Source organism: Terrapene carolina, unplaced genomic scaffold (assembly GCF_002925995.2).
Source record: "Terrapene carolina triunguis isolate 2854851 unplaced genomic scaffold, T_m_triunguis-2.0 Scaffold33723, whole genome shotgun sequence".
NCBI lineage: Eukaryota > Metazoa > Chordata > Testudines > Emydidae > Terrapene > Terrapene triunguis.
The window spans coordinates 799236-819569 of NW_020698074.1; the positions used below are offsets into that span (position 1 = coordinate 799236).

Sequence of the window (20334 nt, forward strand, 5' to 3'; positions counted from 1 at the left end):
TTTTAGACTGGGTCCTAGGATATAGGCCCTATGTACTGACTATGCTTTCCTGGCAGGTACAACTGGATTCAGGGTTGCCAACCCTCCAGGATTGGCCTGGAGTCTCCTGGAATCGGCATTGATCTCCCAGTGGCTGTTGAAAGCAATCCAGGAGATTTTAGTAGAATATTTTAAGAAAATGACAGTACGTCATGTTGGGGGAGGGGGGAAATCTCTGAGAATAGCTTGTCAGAGCTGGCAACCCTAGGTACCAATGGTGGTTCTCTGTGGAGTCTGTGACCAGCTGTGAATAGGGATCCAAACAGCCTTCCTATAACAAATTATTTTTTGTTCTTAACAGTAGGAACAAAACATTAACATAAGAAAAAAGGATTATTAAAACAACAAAAGGTCGACATAAGTCTCTCTCATTCAGACTCCTAGACAGACCTACTTTGCCCCGACCCCTAACCTCTGGGTGTCTGCATCTCAGTCTCCTAACTCTCTCTCCCCCTCCTGTTCAGGGAGTGTCCTTTAAAATCCAGATAGTTTTTGTTCTCTTTTCTTTGAGCTTGGGTCTGCTTTGCCAAACCAGTTTGAGTGCAGCAGAGTTTCAGAAGTGGAAATTCAAAGTGAATGTCTCTTGTGTTGTCTCTGAAGTTTTTGCTAGGAAGTGTGTATCAGGATCCACACATACACATTCCTTCCTGGGTGCATTTCTGAACAATCCTGCTATTGAATTAAATCAGTATATGCATGCAGTAAGCAGCACAATCATCCAGGCAAGATATGATATTCATAAATTATTGTAGAGCATCTTCAAATCCATCACAGTTCTTAAAACAAAAAAAAGTTCATGTACTTTACTTTGGAGAATGGTTAGGTTTCCTTGTAGCTTTGGAAATTTCTCACATTGGCACTCTCTTCAGGGGAAGGAGGTTCTGCCCTGTCATTCACAGGTATAATTCTGCTTCCAAAATGTGAGCATTAAAGACCTGTTGTGAGAAACTGTGAACCTTTCTTATTGAAGACATTTTGTGTAAGCTTAGATAGAAAGTTGAGTAGGAAAATTTATATGTGAAACTTAAGACTGTCTTAAGGTTCATAGGATTTTTGTAACATTACTTACACATTGCTAAGCATTATAATGCTTTAATTAGAATAAAACAGATAAAACTGTGTACTGGATGTCTTTTTAAAATCTTTCTAAAATGAAATGCAGCGCATTCTCCTTCCCTTTTTTCAGATCTGTGTGACCTTTACATGGAAAGATGCCTTTGATAAAGGGTCGCTTTTTGGAGGATCTGTCAAACTTGGTATGTAATTCTAATGAAAATAAAATGCAAGTAATTCTTCTAATAACGAATTTTGAAAATATTTGTATTTTGATGGTGGCCTGGTTTTCAACATCACCGTTTCTCACTGTGGGTACGTCTACACTTACCGGAGGGTCCGACGGCAGGCAATCGATGTTCTGGGATCGATTTATTGCTTCTGGTTTAGACGCGGTAAATCGATCCCGGATCGATCCCGGAAGTGCTCGCCGTCGACGCCGGTACTCCAGCTCGGCGAGAGGAGTACGCGGCATCGACGGGGGAGCCTTCCTGCCGCGTCTGGACCCGCGGTAAGTTCGGACTAAGGTACTTCGAATTCAGCTACGTTATTAACGTAGCTGAATTTGTGTACCTTAGTCCGAAGTGGGGGGGTAGTGTGGACCAGGCCTCAGGCTGTTTCAGTGAGTCCAGGCACTAGAACTCCTCCTCTTGGAGATTTTATCCCTTTGGAGCTATGCAATCAGCGCGTGTTTGTAGCGACGCAGGACAGCCTTTTCAAAACAAGGCAGCTTTTATTAGTCGATTGGAATACAGTATTTTTTGGGGTCCTTTTTTTTGGAATGAAAAAGCCGAGCTTGTACATGTTACCATGTTGGCAGCACTACCTTCCTCTCTGGCCCCCACTATCCAGGATTGTGTGTCTGCAGTGGGCAGCAGAATACTTACTACAGCTTCTGACACATGAGTTCTTTGTTTCAAGCTCTACTCATGCTGTTTTCCTATGCTCTGCTGGCCAAGGGAAGTAATATTGAAAGTTGTCTGGTGGTTGGTCCTCCACTTTTTCTTCGAGGTAATTCAATGTGTTGACAGTTCTTGGGGGTCCATGCTTACCAATCCAGACGTATGCACATGACCAACACCCATCTCTTATTCCCCTGTCCTAGAGAAGAATTTAAACCCCTCAGTCCTAGAAGGTCATAATACAAAAGTGAGTGGGGAAACCAAGTCACACAGTTTTTAATAAAATACAAAAATTTCCCCCATTCCACTTGGCAATATGTGCAATCACGGTGTTCAGCTGGATAAATAAGACTGACTTCCTTGCTTTCCCTAGTACGTTACTTTTGATTTCTTACTGAAGCCCTACAGATGCATTTATTACAGTACTGCTCACTGTTGAGGGGTGTCCTGGTAGGCCATACTTCACCAGTTCATGGAGAGGAAACATTAAAATCCCTGGGTCACTACTTGAAGGGAGGGGAAGAAAGGAACAGTTTACTCCCTCCTGCAGCTGCTTTGTTCTAACCTTATCACTTTGGACCTCGCTCCCCTTTCCTTTCTCTCCTCCCTCCTGCCCCAGTTTGTTTCCTACAAAATGCTCTACTGTGTGGGGAAGGGAAAGTCTTGTTCAGAGCAGAGAAGGGTGCAGTGCAAGTGGGTGGGAGAAAGCACTTCCAGCAGCAGTGAGTTTACCCTATCTCACGTGATGGCAGCTGCATATGACTAATAACTTCTCCAAGGCTATTAATGGGCTTGGCTGCTTGATATTCAGAGCCAAGTGTTTCCCAATGTGTGGGTTAGGTACATCCTCTCGGGCTGTGAAGAACTGCTGGGGGTTGGACAGGCCTCTCAGTTCTCCAGAATGAAGGCTTAATTTAAATAAGGATGTGTGTACCCTGCAGCTGGGAGGTGCAATACCCAACTCCGATGACAGACTCATGAGAGTGGCCATACTGAGTCAGACCAATGGTCCATCCAGTCCAGCATCTTGCCTCTGACAGTGGCCAGTGCCAGATATTTCAGAGGAAATGAATAGAACAAGGCAATTTGGAGTGATCTGTCCTATCATCCAGTCCCAGCCACTGACAGTTGGCGATTAGGAACGCCTGGCACATGGTGTCCCTCATGCTAGTTTTGTTCAAGCTAATGCACTAAAAAAAGGCAGCGTAGATATTGCAGCACAGGCAGCATCTCAAGCTAGCTGCCCAAGTACAAACCCACCAACCCTCTGGGTCTGAGATCAGGTGGCCAGCCCAAGCCTCTGCCTGTGCTCAGGGCTGGCTCCAGGGTTTTGGCAGTCGCCCCCCCCCCCCCCCCCCAAAAAAAAAAAAAAAGCCGTGATCGTGATCTGCGGCGGCAATTTGGCGGAAGGTCCTTCGCTCCGAGCGGGAGTGAGGGACCGTCCGCCGAATTGCTGCCGAATAGCTGGACCTGCCGCCCCTCTCCGGAGTGGCCGCCCCAAGCACCTGCTTGGCAAGCTGGTGCCTGGAGCCGGCCCTGCCTGTGCTGCAGTGTCCACACTGCCATTTTTATCATTCTAGCTCAAGCAAAGCTAGCACTAGTAAGTCTGTCTGTCGGCTGAGAATCAGACCTCTCAGCTGCAGTGCAGACATACCCTAAGTCTCTAGCTGTTATGGATGCAGAGAGAATCTTGACAATGTGAATCTAGCATAACTAATGCAGAGAGATCTGCCAGAATTTGCAGAGATCGTGAAACAATAGCTCTCAGGTCTGAAATCCACCATTCATTTCAGTAGATGCTAACTTAAATGTCAGTGGTGATAGTTTAAATGTTAATAATTGACTATTTCACTGATTGTTTAAAGCCATCAAAGAGGAAGTATCATGCACAGTTACACAATCTACTCTTAAGCGACTGCTCACTTTGAGCAGGACTTCAACAATAATACATGCTGGAACTGAAGATTTGTGACTTATTTTCCTAATGTGGGGCTTATCTTTTAAAAGTTTGGGAAATGCTGTGCTACATGTAAGATTCAGCCTTCTCTAGATAAACAAGGATTCTTCTTTCTTTGTAGTTCTCTTTAACATGCAGGATCAGAGTGATTTGGGTGTTAAAAGTTCCATACAGTTGCTTCCTTAGCTTCTTGTTTGAAACTACTGGTGGTCTCCAAATTCAGAAGATACTTACTTTCCTGTAAGTCCTGGCCTTCTTGTCTTTAGGAGGGCAAAATGCTGAAGCTTATTTTCCTCACAGAATGCTCACTCTGGCTTTTTTGGTTTCAGCTCTGGCAAGTTTGGGATATGAGAAGACCTGCGTTTTGTTCAACTGTGGTGCATTAGCTAGTCAGATTGCATCAGAGCAGAATCTGGATAATGATGAAGGATTGAAAACTGCTGCTAAACATTATCAGGTGTGGAAGTCTCTCTGTACTGACAAACATTGAAACTATTAATTCTTAAAATTAAAAATTTCCAGTTAAGAGAAAAATATATCTTAACCTCCCATTACTGAAAAACTTGAAACTGTTGACCTCTGACTGAACACCAGAACTCTAATTGGCCAAACTCAGAACACCCCAAATAAACATCTTCTGTTTTAACCTGTAAACATGACTCTTCCCCACCCCCAGTCCCTGCCTTTGGTTAAGTGGTCTGCTGAGCAGCTGGTCTTTTTTTTTTAAAAAAAAGTAAATATCAGTAAAGTATGATATAATACTATGTATGTTTGCAAGTTCCTTGAGGATCCTAAATAGATGGCAAACTGGCTTTGTGTTTGCTGAAGCCTTTGAACTGTATTGGCTATGTCCTTGGTAATAAGTTCTTCAAAATCTTTAAGTTGAGTTCGTCACATCTCCCCTCTCCAAAATTAGGAGTCCAAAGAAATCTGGGCATTGCAACAATGTTTAATTCCCCACCACATCCCAAACTTTTAATCTGTTGTAGTATTTTTGAGGACTTGCTTTTACTGTTATGAAAATATATGGGCCATCTCAAATGTTCTTTCAAAATACTGAGTTTGCTGGCTGTGGTAAGAGAATTCCTTATTGGACTCTTTGCCTGGTTTTGGGTCAAACAAGGAAGTTTGGGATATTGAAGGATATCTTCAGCAAAAATACAGTGTTGCTTCCAGCTAGGGTCAGCTTTGGAATGTTTTGTAACACAGTAAGGAACTGTAGGTGGTTAATTATGATAGAAAATTGAGCATAAAAATCATATCTGTGGGAAGCAAGGGCTATGAAAAATGTAGTTTCATGTTCTCCAACATCTTATTTACTGCCCATTTAAAAAAAAAAAAAAATCCCAAAAAGTATAATAGCTGTGAAAAACATTTAGATTTTTCATAACTTGTTTCTTCAGTTATGCAGTATTCTTAGGTCGAACAGCCCCTTTTTGGTAAGTATGGAGTGATAACAGTACGGTCATCAGTATTTCAAAGGAGTGCAACTATGATTTTGAAGTTTATTTGTAGTACCATTGCTAAGGTCTCACCAGATATCAGGGCCCCATTTGTGCAAACACAACAGACCGTTCCTACTCCAAAGAGCTTGTTCTCTAAGAAGATAAAACAGATCTAAGGATGGTAGAAGGAAGAGATGCACAGAGATGAAGACATGATTTGTCCAAAGTCACTCAGCAGGTCCCTGGCAAATTTGGGGATAGAACCCCAATATCTGGAATTCCACACTGCCTCCTCTAGAATGAGATGTGCCTTCTCTAACGTTAACTACTCAGTACTCCTATCTTCCATAGCTGTATCGTCAATACAGGAAAAAATTGTGTAATATCACTTAAACTGTATTTCTAAATTTTGTACCTCTCAGATCTTTATCATAATGCGGAAAGCATAGGTAGCTTCTCTGAGATTCATGTAAAAGGTAAAAACTTTCTCTAGATGTGCATGTATTGTGGATTATGTACACATTAGACAAAAGGTATAGACATTGTTTTGTCAACCTGTACTTGTACTGAAATTGATATATACATGTTCAGTAGTTCGTAAATAGTTAACCTGACAATTGAATCACCTCAGCAACAACAACAACAAAAACTACAGCAACTTCAATTTGTCTCTTACCATGATTATGGATAGCATACATTGTCTTGGTCTTAAACTGCCTTATTCATAGAATCATTTTAAGAGACAATAGATTCAGAAAAGTCTGTTTAGGTTACCCAGTTTTAACTTTATTTGTATTTTGCAACTCTTCTCCCCAGACTGTTGTTGATACTTCTAACAGAACTAATCCATTAATTTCCATGCTCCTTTCCCTGCCTCTTCAGTATTTATATGCATGTGTCTCTTATTGTATCACCTCATTTCCTTTCTGGTGGTACCCCTCTAGGTATTTTTCAATCATGGTTTATTATGCCATGCTGCTGTAATGCAAACTCAATTGTGCACAACCATGAGGGCCCTTCCTTTTTACTGCTTATTTCATATATCTTTAGCATTGCTGTAAGGCCACTTTAATTCCATGTCAGTAGTTTCATTTAGAAGTGTTGACGTTGCAGTGTCAGAACAGACCAATAGTCCTTTTACACCAGTATCGTATTTGATCATGACTAGGTGCTTCAGAGGAAGTTATTAATGTCCACAGAATGCCCATAACTATGGAATACAATACCACGACAAATTTTTACCTTATAACCTGCACTTGGAAGTTTAATAGCCCTTGTCTTAGGGCTTATGTCTGTGTAGTTAAGGTGATGCAGTGTCCATTTAGACATTGCATTACTTACATCTATTGGCTGTCATTCTTGACAATTTCACGGCTGCTGCCCAGGCTCTTGGCTCCCTGGTCCCTGCTGGGAGCACCTGTGTTCCGGATGAGAAGTGTACCTGGGCTCCTGGCAGGGATATCAGCGCCCAGTGTCCAGTCAGCTGCCATTTCTAGCAAGGAGCCGAGAAGCCTGTTGCATCTGCTCTGTTCCCGGCAAGGAGCTGGGCTGCCAGTGAGGAGATGCCCACGGAGCTGAGAGCCCTGTCTCTCAGCCCCCCACACTGCCCCTCTTAAGTCGGTGGAAGCATTCCTGGTGGGGATGCACACCATCGACAGAAGAAGGGCGGTATGGACATGAACCACGGCAATAATTACAGCGGTGACTGTAAGTCGACCTAACGTAGATCGATTTAAGTTTATAATGTAGACATACAATGCACTCAACTGAAGGTATCTTCCAAATTTATATACTTTTCTTCTTTATAGCTTTGGTTAATAGCTTCTCAGTCAGCTTGTTCAGCTGCTGTCTTAGAACAGGTGGGATCTCAAGAGTTACAAAGCCCATATTCTAGATTTTGTCCTTTCTGGTCTCTGCATTGCTGTTAACTATAAAAGTAAGTTTGTTTCTCAGACATCTGTTTATGCTGTAGCTTTTCTATAAGCAAAAGTTTGTTTAAAATACAGGAAGAATAATTTATTCATTTTTGCTTTGGTTCAGTTCGCTAGTGGTGCCTTCCAACACATTAAAGACACAGTCTTGTCTGCGTTGAATCGAGAGCCTACAGTGGACATCTCTCCAGATACAGTTGGAACCCTTAGTCTTATTATGTTGGCTCAAGCTCAAGAGGTGTTTTTCTTAAAAGCAACAAGAGGTATAACTTTACATTTTACAAATGTACTTAAGTGTTCTTCACAACTTCCACAAATGTTTTGATTTTGACTTATTAATTTGAGAAATGAAGTTTAGTATCATGCGGGCCTTTCAGAACTGCCTCATTCATCCCTCAACTGTTCTTTTCACCGTAATGGAAGTACTGATTGTGTGAAAACTTAACATTTCTCCTTAACTCTTCTTGTCATAGTGAATATCAGTTGTCAGGTTGTGACTTGATTTTGAGAAGTTGATTTCATCATCCTGTCTTTCTCTTCCTGAGTCTTACCAGGACTGAGCATGCTGCCTGAAAAGTGACCATGTTCATGTAGGAAATCTATCCCAGGTCTTGCATGTGGCACAGAGTGCTATTTACTAGACTACTGGATGACTTGAATTCTGTTTTTCAATTTAATTTTCCTTGATAAAGTGCTTCAATGTCATTCCTGTAGATTCATGGCATTGGACTAGCTTTTTTTTTTTTATATTGGATATTGCATAGAGGCAGAGTTGAAGGAAAACAATTAATAACATCTTATGAGAGATTGAAAATAATTTAAGTATCAGCTAGTAAACTGCACACTACGTTTTTATAACCTCGGTCAGGAATGTCTAAATGAAGAATTTACAGTGTTAAAGTATGTTGCTAGAGCAGACCCTGTTCATGTTACGTCTGCAGCACCTCCTTGCAGTGAGAAGCAGGGTGACCAGAATGAAGCTTCCCAAAAATAAGTAGGGATGCCTCTCAGTCTTGCTATATTCATGACTGCTGACAGTATTACATAGGGGGACCACTATCTTGGGATGCATTGTGTAGAATACACCCCAAAACTTACCAGTACATTCTTCACTAAAGGTGAACATGGGCGAAAGAGAATAATTGGTTTGAACCAAAACTGATTTTTTTGGCTTTCCTCTTGCTGAAACAAAAAACAAGTTTTGAGTCAAACAAAACATTTTGGAAACAAAAAAAAAAATCTTTTTAGTTTTGGGACATCATCAGGTGTTAAATCTTTTTTTGGTGTGCTAAATTTCAAAGCAAAATGCATTTCAAAAGTAAAAGTTGAAATAAAATGCTGTTGCAGAATGGTCTTTTTGCCAAATACAGCCTGTGAAAATATGCATATTTTTGTGCAATTTAATATTTCTCAGTAAAATTTGGCCCGCCTATATTCCTGGCCCACTTTTGTACCAAAGTGTTCACGTAAAATCTTCCTCCTAATCACAGGCAGCAACAAGTCACATTAGGATTTGTAGGTCTTGTTGACACTTTCCTTCTTCCTGAGAAATCTGGTTTACAGGCATGGATTCCTTTCCGACCTCTGTACAGAAAAGATGTTGTCTTTCATGGTAGTTAGTGTTTGTTGGCAGCCTCCTACATAAAGGAGATATTGACAAAGAACTGTCTGAAAAGTATCCCAGATGCATCATTATAATTTAAGCAATCATTCTTTCTATTATGTGCTTTGGCTCAAGCAGAGAGACAAGGTGGGTGAGGTAGCAGCTTTTTATTGGACCCTCTTCTGTTGGTGAGAGAGACAAGTTGGTCCAGTAAAAGATATTTCCTCACCCACCTTGTCTCTCTAATATTCTGGGACTGATAAAGCTATAACTGCACTGCATACAACATTGATTCAAATAGACATTCTAGCTAAATAATCTCATTAGAAGACCTCTGTGTGGCATTTTGTTCCAACACAGCACTAAATGGAATTTAAACTAGCAATATAGCAACTTTCAATTGAGATTTTAAACTTACTTGAATATTCTGAACTTGAAAACTTGGTCCAGAGCATGTCTACCTAATCGTATTCATAGCAGTGCCCCTTCTGTCCCCAGTGGACACTGCTATAAAGCATTGTATTGTCAGAGCTGCACTGCCACCACATCTTGTGTGTGAATGTGCAGAGTCCCTCCTGAGCTCGTTACAAGTGAGTAACCTTTCTTTTCATGAAAACATTTGTATTAATGTTTTTTGTTTTTGTTATTTTTAATTCCAGATAAAATGAAAGATGCTATCATAGCTAAACTGGCTAATCAAGCTGCAGATTATTATGGTGATGCTTTCAAACAATGTCAATATAAGGACACTTTACCCAAGGTTAGTAATGCTAATAAAAAAAAATACAAAATACACTAACATAACTCTAGTTGAGTGTTACATTCTATAAATTATCTCTAAGATGGTTTCTCAAGCATTTTTATGATCACACTTTTTTAGCAATGGTGGGGAAGAAAAAAAACCTGGGAATTCTTGAGTAACTGTAAGAATCCAGAAAAAACCTACCAGTTCAAGTATTGTCAGCTGTCAGAAGCACACTTCAGTTTTCTTTGAAAGCTAATCACTTTAGTATTAAAATAATACTATTTTGAAATACACAAAATACTGTTTTTTTAAAACTGTTACTTTGTGTTAACTTGTGACAGTATATTTAGGGATGGCTTATTTAACTCCTTACTAAATTTGTTTTTCAAACTAACGCTTTCTAATGGGGTTTATATATATTTTATTTTGTTGGTGTGACCATAGAGCTATTATTATTGTAGGTCTACTGATAATTATTTAAATCTTGGTTCACTGTAAATGAAAACTTATTGCAGTAGTTTCTGCTGGATAATGGTTTTATTATCCTTATTAACGGTCATGTGGGGAAAAAGTAGATGTAGAACTATCACATCAGCCTCTAAAGTATGATGACTTGATTAATGAAGAGGGCTAAATATTATTTCATACTTTTTGAAAGTACTTTGTCTTTGGGATCTTTGATGTCCTCTCTACTATTCTTTCTAATGCATGTTTGAATTTCTAATCTTTGTAAAGTAAATGTTGCGACTTCATGGCTTTAATTAAATGAAATGCAATCCCCAAATCAACATAAAACAATTGAAATAATTTTACCAGAGCAATATTTTTATTTTGACTGAATTCAATCCATGCAGTCACATATCTCTAACATTTACTTCTAATGTTTTAACCTATCTAAACCATTAATTGGGTGATTCTAATTTCCTTTTCTTCTTCCTTTTTTCTTCCTGCATCCCATGTTGTCTGTGGTGGTTTATGTGGTTGGACTTTCCCCTGGTCAGTATTTTTATTTCCAGGAGGTGTTTCCTGTTCTGGCTGCGAAGCACTGCATTATGCAGGCCAATGCAGAGTATCACCAGTCTATCCTGGCAAAGCAGCAGAAGAAATTTGGTGAAGAAATCGGGAGACTACAGGTGGGTTGGGGCAGAACTCTTAAGAAATGTAGGAAGACCTTTTTAATTTCTACCTATGACAAATCTTATATACTTTTAGTTGCAAAACTCAGATCGTTAAGATTGACAAGTTTCCTAAAAAAATAAAATACCCTCCCTCCCCCCATACACTCATTGTATACTTCTTGAAAAGTTCTTGGGACTTCCATACTGGAATGGTGAGAAATGTCTGGATTCTGAAGTATATGTTTCAGTCAGATCTTTGGAAGTATGACACCACAGGAACATATAAAACATAAGAGAGCCCATACTGGTCAGACCAAGGATCCATCTAGCCCAGTATCCTATCTTCCTACAGTGGCCAATGCCAGGTGCTTCAGAGGGAATGAACAGAACAGGAATCAAGTGATCCATCCCCTGTCGCCCATTCCCAGCTTCTAGCGAACAGAGGCTAGGAACATTAGAGCATGGTTTTGCATCCTGGCTAATAGCCATTAATGAACCTATCCTCCATGAACTCACTTAGTTCTTTTTTGAACCGACTGGTTCGTAGCATTACAAATGCTTAGACACCCATGTCTTCGCAATTGAAGGTCCTGCCTCTGCCAAAATTGCAATTATTGTCAAATTTATTAGTATAAGCTAACAAGAAACAAATTTTATAGGATGGATGATGCAATCTGGGACTTACTGAAATATTGGCTCTACTGATATAAACCCACTATCTTGTTTTTAATATGCAAATTGATTTTTTTTTAAATGTTTTCTCTAGCCACTGCATCTACTTCCATGGCTGGGAGTTATCTGTTGTGACATACAGTCAGTGTCACAAGAAAGGCTTTTTCAAACCATAAGGTCCACTGGTCTTTGAAGTGTGGTAGAGAGAAGAATTTGGCTCTGTGACTGTGTTCCTCAGTATACCCATGTGTTTAAGATGCTAAGAGTGGAATGTTAATCTGAGGGGTTTTTTTTTTTTTTTTTAAGGTCTACATTATCCATGAACTTCTATTTGCTCTATTGGTGGGGAGGCGGGGGAACCACATTGTGATATACACATTGGTGGGATGAGAGATTAAATGTGTCACATGACACTTATTGTGACTGTTATGGCTGTGCATACTTTATCTGATATTTGACAGGGCTTGAAAGGTTCCTTTCTACATTCATGGGAAATGGAAGAAACTATGATGTAGTTAGTATATTTACACACACAGTAATAAATGACATAGAACATAACTTTATAAGCTATAAGGAAAAAACAACACCTGGCGGTCTTTGTTACTTTGTGGATTAAATATAATTTTATGTCCATGTTTGTTAGATTCTAGCTATGGGAGATGCCTTCTTGTAGTATTTGCAGATATTTAGTTTTTTTGTTTAAGTGTAGAACTACTAAATTTGAGGGAAACATGGTATCTTCACTCTCTTTTTATGCTGGATCATGAGCAATTAGCAAATAGTTGGAGGAGGGTAAAATACTGTCAGTCTGTTCTCCTTATTAATAAGGTGGTGACCATTTAACAGTTGTTATTCCTTAAAACTAGAGCAGAGATTTAGCCAACCTTAGCAGCCTTCCTCACTGCTGTAAGCCTGTGACCAGAAAGGCAGCTAAAAGCAGTGCCCTAAACAGCCTGATGCTGTACAAGCTTGCCAAGTTTTTGAGTGGCTGATAATACTGTGTGCTGTACCTGTTTTTCCAGCAGTGAGGTTGCAAGTGAGAGTCAAGACCAGAGACACAGCCTGCATTTTCTATCTTTGCTATTCTTTTCTTTTCCCATTTAGTTTTTGTCTTTTAGGAAATGGGATTGGACTTTAACAATCACAACTCTAGTCCATCTCAAATAACTTATTCTCTCTTCCCTAAAAGGACAGTTATTACCATCTTTAATGCCATCTAAAAGACTTTTGCACAAGGGGTTTTTCCTTCTAAAATCTCTCTCCAGCTAAAGGGAACAAGTGATGTAGTTAAAGTGGAAGCCTTACTTAATACTTTACGCTTCAAATTCTTTAATTCGTTTTTCTGTATCTTTTAATACAGTGGCTTTCAACCTTTTTTTTCCCCATTTGTGGACCCCTAAAAAAGTTTGAATGAATGGAGATATGGACCACTTTGGAAATTCAGCCTATGGTCTTTGGACCACCACCATAGAAGTCCTAGACTGAAAACTGACTGAACAGAATTCAACTATAAATGTTTCATGTGTTCAGCATGGCATGTGATACAGCATGAGAGAGGGTGCTAAACTGTTGGCTTCTATGATAACCATACTTCTGGGTTTTGACCCATAGATGGGAGTATACACAAACTGTTGATTGATCAGAAAAATTGAATGCCTTTTTTTGGGATCTGAAACTTTATTTTCATAGTCCCCTTTCATGGACTCCTTAAACATAATCAACGGACCCCCAGCAGTCCTCGGGTCGCAGGTTGAAAATCATTGTTTTAATAAAAGGTTCAAAAGGATGTTTAATGATGATTTGCAATGGTACTAAACAGATTGAGGTCTCTGTATGCCAAATCTCAAACCTTGTTTAAAACTGTTCAAAGTTGGATAGTGACTAAGTTATGTTAATGCCTTTAGCATGTATTAATTTAGATTAAATATATAACACCCACCCACTGTTTTGGGCCCGCTTCAAATATTTCAGTTTAAAAATCACAGGGCATGGCTTAAGAAACACACTTCCCATTTATAAATGGTTTATTTTATAAACTGTAAAAGTGCCCTTAAGGTAAAATACTTGTTAAATGGTTGATTAATGTTATAAGTATGTTAGACATAAGTAGAAAGGGTTTTATAAATAATCTTGTTTGGTTGGACAGCTCTCTGGCCTCTGGCTGTGGGATATTTGGTTGTTCAAATAGGGAAATGATTTTCTTTGGTTTTTGAAATGGGAGGTCTGTGCTACTAGAGGCAGGTTAAGGTGGGAGAATGGGTCTCCTGTGGCTGGTGTTGGTGGGGTGGAAGGAGGGGAAATAGGTATCCTTTGGTTAGTAATGGGAGTGAAGGGTGTTTTCCCTGGGTGTAGATGGCAGGTCAGGGTGGAGGAGGAGGGTTCCGGGTTCCTTATTCTCAACTTTTCAGAGTCTGAGTTGGGGCTTAATAGACAGTGGTAGCAGGGAGATGGCTGTAGAATTCCAACTCTAGGTGTGCAGCTGTTTCTTAACCTTTCTTTTTTGCACATTGTTCGAGAAACAGGCAAGAACTGGAGAACGGGGTGGAAGTACACGGTGTCTCCCGTGAACCTTTAGGAGCACATGGGAAGGCGACACAAAGGAAACTACATATTGTAGCATCTGCCACAAGGCTCCTTGAACTAGGAACAATCAAGTCAGTCCTAGTCCTTGGACCTGAGATAGTGTTAGCTTTTTTGAGTGGTCTTGTGAAATAATTTTACCCCAAATTATAACTGAATTCTGTGGATTTTGGAGACTATTGGTGAGATTACTTAGGGTATGTCTTCACTAGCAACATTAAAGCGCTGCCGTTGTGGCTGTGTATTGCGGCACCAGCGCTGGGAGAGAGCTAAAAAAACCCACCTCCACAAGGTGCAGCACTCAAACACACTCTTGAGTGAGAAAGTTGCAGCGCTGTAAAGTGGTAGTGTAGACAAGGCCTTAGTATGAACTGCAGAGGACTCTTGATCCCATTAATGACAGAACTGTATATAAAGTCAGTGAGTGTATTGCAAGAAGTAATTTTGCTAATTCTTCTCAAAATCCTTAGACGGGGACATTCCCTTAGTAGGCAGAGAGCAGCTAATGCTGAATCTTATGCCTTTGCAATAACCGTAGTTGGCTAACTAAGATGATCAGCTGTTTTACTATATATTGTTTGTGTTAGAGATGGAATACTGCTGGGAAGAGGATTGGGTGGAGAGACTATTTGAATTGTAATTGTGTGTATTTTGATTTTTAGCATGCATCAGACTTGGTAAAAACAGTGGCATCTCGTTATGATGAATACGTAAATGTAAAAGATTTGTCTGACAAAATCAACCGCGCCCTTACAGCTGCCAAGAAGGACAATGACTTCATTTATCATGACCGGGTTCCTGACTTGAAAGATCTAGATCCCATTGGCAAAGCCAGTCTTGTGAAATCTACCTCAGTTGTTGTCCCTATCAGCCAGAAGTTCACTGGTAAGCAAAATATTCAGAGCAGATTTAGAGGTGAAATGTATCTTACCTGTATATGAGATTAATATGGGCTCCAAAGCTCAACCGTAGCTCTGTGATTTAGATGTACAATATTAAAGTTAATGTTCAATTTCCAATAGTGTATTCTTCTTCAAGTGCTTGCTCATGTTGATTCCATTCTAGGTGTGTGCGCGCGCCCACGCCCACGTGCACAGTCGTCGGAGATTTTTGCCTTAACGGTATCCATAGGGTCGGCTGTAGCGCCCTCTTGAGTGCTACGTTCGTGCATTGGTATATTAGGCGCTGCCGACTCTATGCCCTACCAGTTCTTTCTTACCGCCCGTGACGGTTGGTCAGAGCGCCTTGTCTTGCATCACTAGAACGTTAGGGGTTCTTATAGGCCATTGTTCTGTCTCCTTTGTTGTTAGTTGATAGGTACTTAGTTAGACCTTAGAGTAGTTGTTTTTAGGAGTTAGAGTCCCGGCTGGGACTTCACTTCGGAGCGGGGCATGCCTCGTTCTTCGTTAAGCCATGTTGATCGTGCAGCTGGTCGATGTCCATTAGTGACCCCCATGAGAGCTGTTTAAAGTGTTTGTGGGAATCCCACTGAAAGGATAAGTGCAGGGTCTGCAAAAACTTTTGTCCTTGAACTCAGAAGGAGCGAGGTATCAGCTTGAGGGCCCCCCTCATGGAGGCTGTGCTTCGTCCCATCTCAGAGACCTCTCAATTGGACTCCACACCCGGTATGTCGGCGCTCCGTGCAGCACACCACCGGCACCAAAACGCTTCCGGTACCGTTCCACCTCCCAGCGCTGAAGAAGCGGTCAAAGTCAACAGGCCCTCTGGCACTGCAGAAAAAGGATGACTCGGGTAAAGGACCTCTGTCAGGCCACGTGCCCGCTCCAGAGCTGCTCGGGTGTACCGCTGCGGTCAGACCCCCTAGTCTAGCTAGGGACCCGACTCCTGGGAGCGGCAGGGTGTACCGGCCCCTAGTGGGGTCATCTATGCCCAAAGTGGGCCTGGTGGCCAAGCAGGCCAACTGGCACCGCAGACACAAAGCCAAGCGACAGACCCGGCCAAGGCCCCAGCATCTATGGGCAAGCTGGTTATGGGACCGCCCCTAAAACAGCAGAGCGTACCTAATCCCCGGACTGCAGGCGTCGGTCCCCATCACTGCAGTCTCGGTCCCCAATTAGAAGAGACAGGTGCCTGACACCAAGGTCTCCACCTACAAGGCACGGGACACATGAGTCGCAACGCCGATCCCTATACCCATGGTGCCGTTGGGCCTCCCGCCAGAGTTCGCCATGGCGCAGATCACCACCGCCTAGGTGGTCTCCCAGGCATTGATTCTGCCCCGGTGCGGGATCATTCCTGGTCGCAGCACCGGTCTCTGATTCCCTGGTACACTCTTCAGGTAGGTACCTGTCCTTTCCCTCTCCTTACTGGTCTCTGACACGGGTCAGTCAGCAGACTCGGGTATCTATGGCTCCGCCTTGGTCACCGGAAAGGCAACGGTCCAAGCCTGAAGGGGAGTTCAGCCCTTCGCCTATAAAAGGCAAATCGCCACCGGCCCGCGAGACTGGCATGGCTTCTGCGGCAGTGGTGTGGAGGCAGGGTCAATGGCCCGCTCAGTGGCAGTACTGGAACCTGTGAAGTGTACCTGTTATGCCGGTCCCATACTCCCACCGTTCCTCCCAGGCCAGATCGGACAAGCTGCCCCCGGCACTGCTGGCACCCGAGTCGGAGCAGGGTGCCAAATCCCACACGGGGCGACACAGCAGGCCCCAATGCCCAAGGAGCCGTCCCCGGACGAGAAAGGGGAAGCCGCCCCTCCCTCTGCTGTACACTATCTTGGTTGTCTCTGGACAAAGTGGTAGCAGGCCCCTTGCAAACGAGCAGCTCCCCTGACGACTTCAAGGAGCACCAGGCCAGGCTCAAAAGGGTGGCTGAAACCTGAACTTGGAGGTCAAGGAGCTAGCGTAGGAGTCAGACAATCTCTTTAATGTTATACCTTCCTCTACCCCGGCCCGGGTTGCACAGCCCGTCCAACCAGGGGTCCTTAAAATTGCCAAGTCTGTGTAGCAAACCCCCTATTCCATTCCGCCTACTCCAAGAAGGCAGAAGAGAAGTACTGTGTCTCCGCAAAGGGGTTTGAGTACCTGTCACCCTCCAGCGGGATCTGTGGTCGTGTCCGCCGTCAGTGAAAGGGCTAGGCAAAGCAGCACGCCGAAAAATAGACGCCAAGAGGCTGGACTTGTTTGGCAGGAAAATTTATTTGACGGATAGCCTGCAATTTCGGGTGTCTAATGGTGCAGACACCCTCCAGATGGCCTCGGACGCTACGGACTTGGCGGCCAGGATGGTCGTCTCCATGGTGGTGGTCCTGAGGCGCAGCTCCTGGTTACAGTCCTCTGGGCTGTCCCAGGAGATGCAGACTACCCTTCAGGACCTTCCGTTTGAGGGAGCAGGGATCTTTTTGGAGCTGACTGATGCACAGCTCCATGACCTTAAAGATTCCTGTACCCTCCTCCATTCCTTGGGCCTTCGCACCCCTCAGCAGGCTAGAAAGCCTTTCTGTCCACCTCCGTCGAGGCCCTGGGTTGTCCCCCAGTCCAGCTCCTACAGAAAGAAGGACAGAGACAAAGGATTTAAACTGCGTCACCCTTCATCTTCCCGTTCCTCAACCTAGCCTGGTTCTTCCAGAGGCCAAGGAAGCCAGAAGTAGGCGTTTTGAGGATGCGCCCAAGGACGGCGCCCCTGTCACTTTCCAGGATCCACCTCCCTGCTCTTTCCTCAACCGCCTGCGCCCCTTCCAGTTGGCCTGGTCGCAGCTGACCTCGGACCGTTGGGTGCTTGACATAATATCTTCAGGCTACACCCTGCAGTTCGTGGCCAACTCTCCCTCCCACCCCCCACTACCTTCACATCAGGGACCCCATTCTGCCATGAGACCTGAATCTTAGTGCTGTTACGGCTCACGGGACCCCCCTTTGAGCCTCTGGCTTCCTGCTTTCTCTCCTGTCCTGTAAAGTCGCGTTCCTTGTTGCGATAACATCCGCCCGCCGGGTTTCAGAGATTAGGGCGCTTACCTCGGAACCGCCCTTTACAGTCTTCTACAAAGACAAGTTGACGCAATTGTTCGTTGCGGTGGCTGACAGGATGAAAAGTTGTCCAGTGTCCGCTCAAAGAATTTCTTCTTGGATCACTGCCTGCATTCGCTGCTGTTACGATCAGGCAAAGATGCCACCTCTGGCGATTGTAACTACGCATTCAACCAGGGCGCAAGCCTCATCAGTAGTTTTCCTAGCCCAAGTGCCTATCCAGGATGTCTGTAGGGCGGCCACCTGGTCGTCCATCCACACTTTCACGTCCCATTGTGCACTTACCCAACAGGCCCGGGACGATTCTGGCTTCAGTAGAGCAGTACTGCAAGCCGGTAGACTGTGAACTCTGAGCCCACCTCTGAGGATACTGCTTGTGAGTCTCCTAGAATGGAATGAGCAAGCACTCGAAGAAATGGTTACCTACCTTTTTTGTAACTGTTCTTCAAGATTCGTTGGTCATGTCCATTCCATTACCTGCCCTCCTATCCCTCTGTCGGAGTTGCCGGAAAGAAGGAACTAAGAGGGCGTAGGATCGACAGTGCCTAATATACCAACGCATGAGCGTGGCACTCAAAGGCGCTACAGCCGACCCTATGGATACTGTTCAGGCAAAAATCTCCGACTGCGTACGTGGGCGCACACACCTAGAATGGAATGGATATGAGCAACACATCGCTAAGAACAACAGTTAAGAAAAGGTTGTATTGTGCATTAAGCCATTGGTTTTCGTGTCAGAAAGATTACTGACAGGCTCCTGCAAAGGGTAAATCTGCAATTTCAAGTTAGTTATTCAAATCTGCACTAGTCCTATCTCAAAATGCTTGGATGAAGCACAGTAATCTGGTCTCTGAAGGAGTTTTGTGGAAGAGCTCTTATCCGACAGATTTAACTTGCCTAATGCAATATGTTAAAATCCTATACGTATCCTCTACCATGAGTCTTCTGTGATAAATCTGAAGTTGAAAGTTTTGAATGTTGGTACCAGGCCTAAGGAGATGTTGACTTTCCTCAGTGGTATTTCCCACTCAGTTTAGAAACTTGGATTTGTAAAATTTCTTTATCAGTAATTGTCTAGACGAATCTCTAAGGATATAGCAAAGGGATATAAAGAAGCTCCATGTTTTTTGGTCACCTTTATAGTTGCATTAAAATAATTATACTGCCTCAATCACAGATCTGTTTGAGAAGATGGTTCCTCTGGCAGTGCAGCAGTCTCTGAGTCTCTACAACCAGAGAAAGGCAGACTTGGTAAATAGATCAATAGCCCAGATGAGAGAAGCCACCAATCTGGCAAATGGGTGAGTATTGGTTATTCAGACTTCTGATCTTTTTCAAAACACGTTTTTTAATTGTCTGTGTGTGTCCAGAATAATCAAAACCTTACTTTTATCCACTTCAGTGAAGATTTATTTAAATATTTTGTTCAGATTTTTTTAAATCTCTGGTTTAGACAAAAATTGGGTGATGGAGGGGAGAATATGTGAATACTAATTTAAAATAAAGTCCCAGTCATGCAAAGTTATAAATCACTTCTAATTTCCATTGGCTCAGCACTTCTCAGTAAGGGTCTTACAGGACTGGGCCAGTAAATACTGTAATAGTTAGACTTCTTCTGTTGTAGGAGGTAAACCAGGTTGCCACTCAATAGGGTTTGGAAATTTTACCAGATACCTAATAGTCAGGACTAAAATCCCATTAGCCACATATAGATACAAAAGATTGAGGGCTACACTGTTTAGGGGCAGCATCCAGATGTGAAGCCATTTCCTTCCCCTCCTAAGCTTCTGGGAAATGGAAAGTTACTGAGTTGTCTGCCATAGTGCTGTCCTTACAGTCTGCTTGTGAGCGTCATTGATTTTTGTATTTATCTTCAGTTAGTAGGTGTCTTATAAACTGAAGCCCCCACCCACCACCTGTGGTTGTTAGGAGGAACATTCTCTCTTCTCATCCCTCTCACCTCAAAGACTCCTGGTGGCTGCCCTATGGTATATGGCTTGGCTGAAGAGGGATATAGCAGTACGGACACGTTATTTTTGCTTTAGCCAGAGAACCACTTTTTCTGGTTGCTCCAAGGAGGGAGTCTCCAATACATTATCCCTTTTTCCAAATCAATGTTTGGTCAACCTCCCCATTAAATAGTTCCAGTGTGCGTCTGCTTCTGTTTTCCAGAGCAAAGTTGAAGTGAAATGGACCTAATTCTTTTTAGTCTCCCTACTTCCTGCAGGCATCTGAATCACAGTAGTGATTGGCTAGCACTCTGCAGTAGTTTGGCAAAACTATGAGAAGCATCAGGGCCATTA

General features: G+C 42.7%; 1 protein-coding gene across 2 annotated transcripts in view; it reads left to right on the plus strand.

Annotated features, from left to right (window-relative positions):
* The window catches only part of LOC113409511 (programmed cell death 6-interacting protein), a 51082-nt gene that overhangs the window by 8969 nt on the left and 21779 nt on the right, over positions 1-20334 (plus strand). The window contains exons 3-9 of one of the 2 annotated variants that reach the window (XM_026663516.1): positions 1226-1295; positions 4281-4408; positions 7437-7590; positions 9590-9690; positions 10677-10808; positions 14708-14930; positions 19209-19332. In XM_026663516.1, the coding sequence (XP_026519301.1) occupies positions 1226-1295; positions 4281-4408; positions 7437-7590; positions 9590-9690; positions 10677-10808; positions 14708-14930; positions 19209-19332 (932 nt within the window). The remainder of the gene's footprint in view (positions 1-1225; positions 1296-4280; positions 4409-7436; positions 7591-9589; positions 9691-10676; positions 10809-14707; positions 14931-19208; positions 19333-20334) is intronic. The other variant, XM_026663517.2, reaches the window with a different exon arrangement.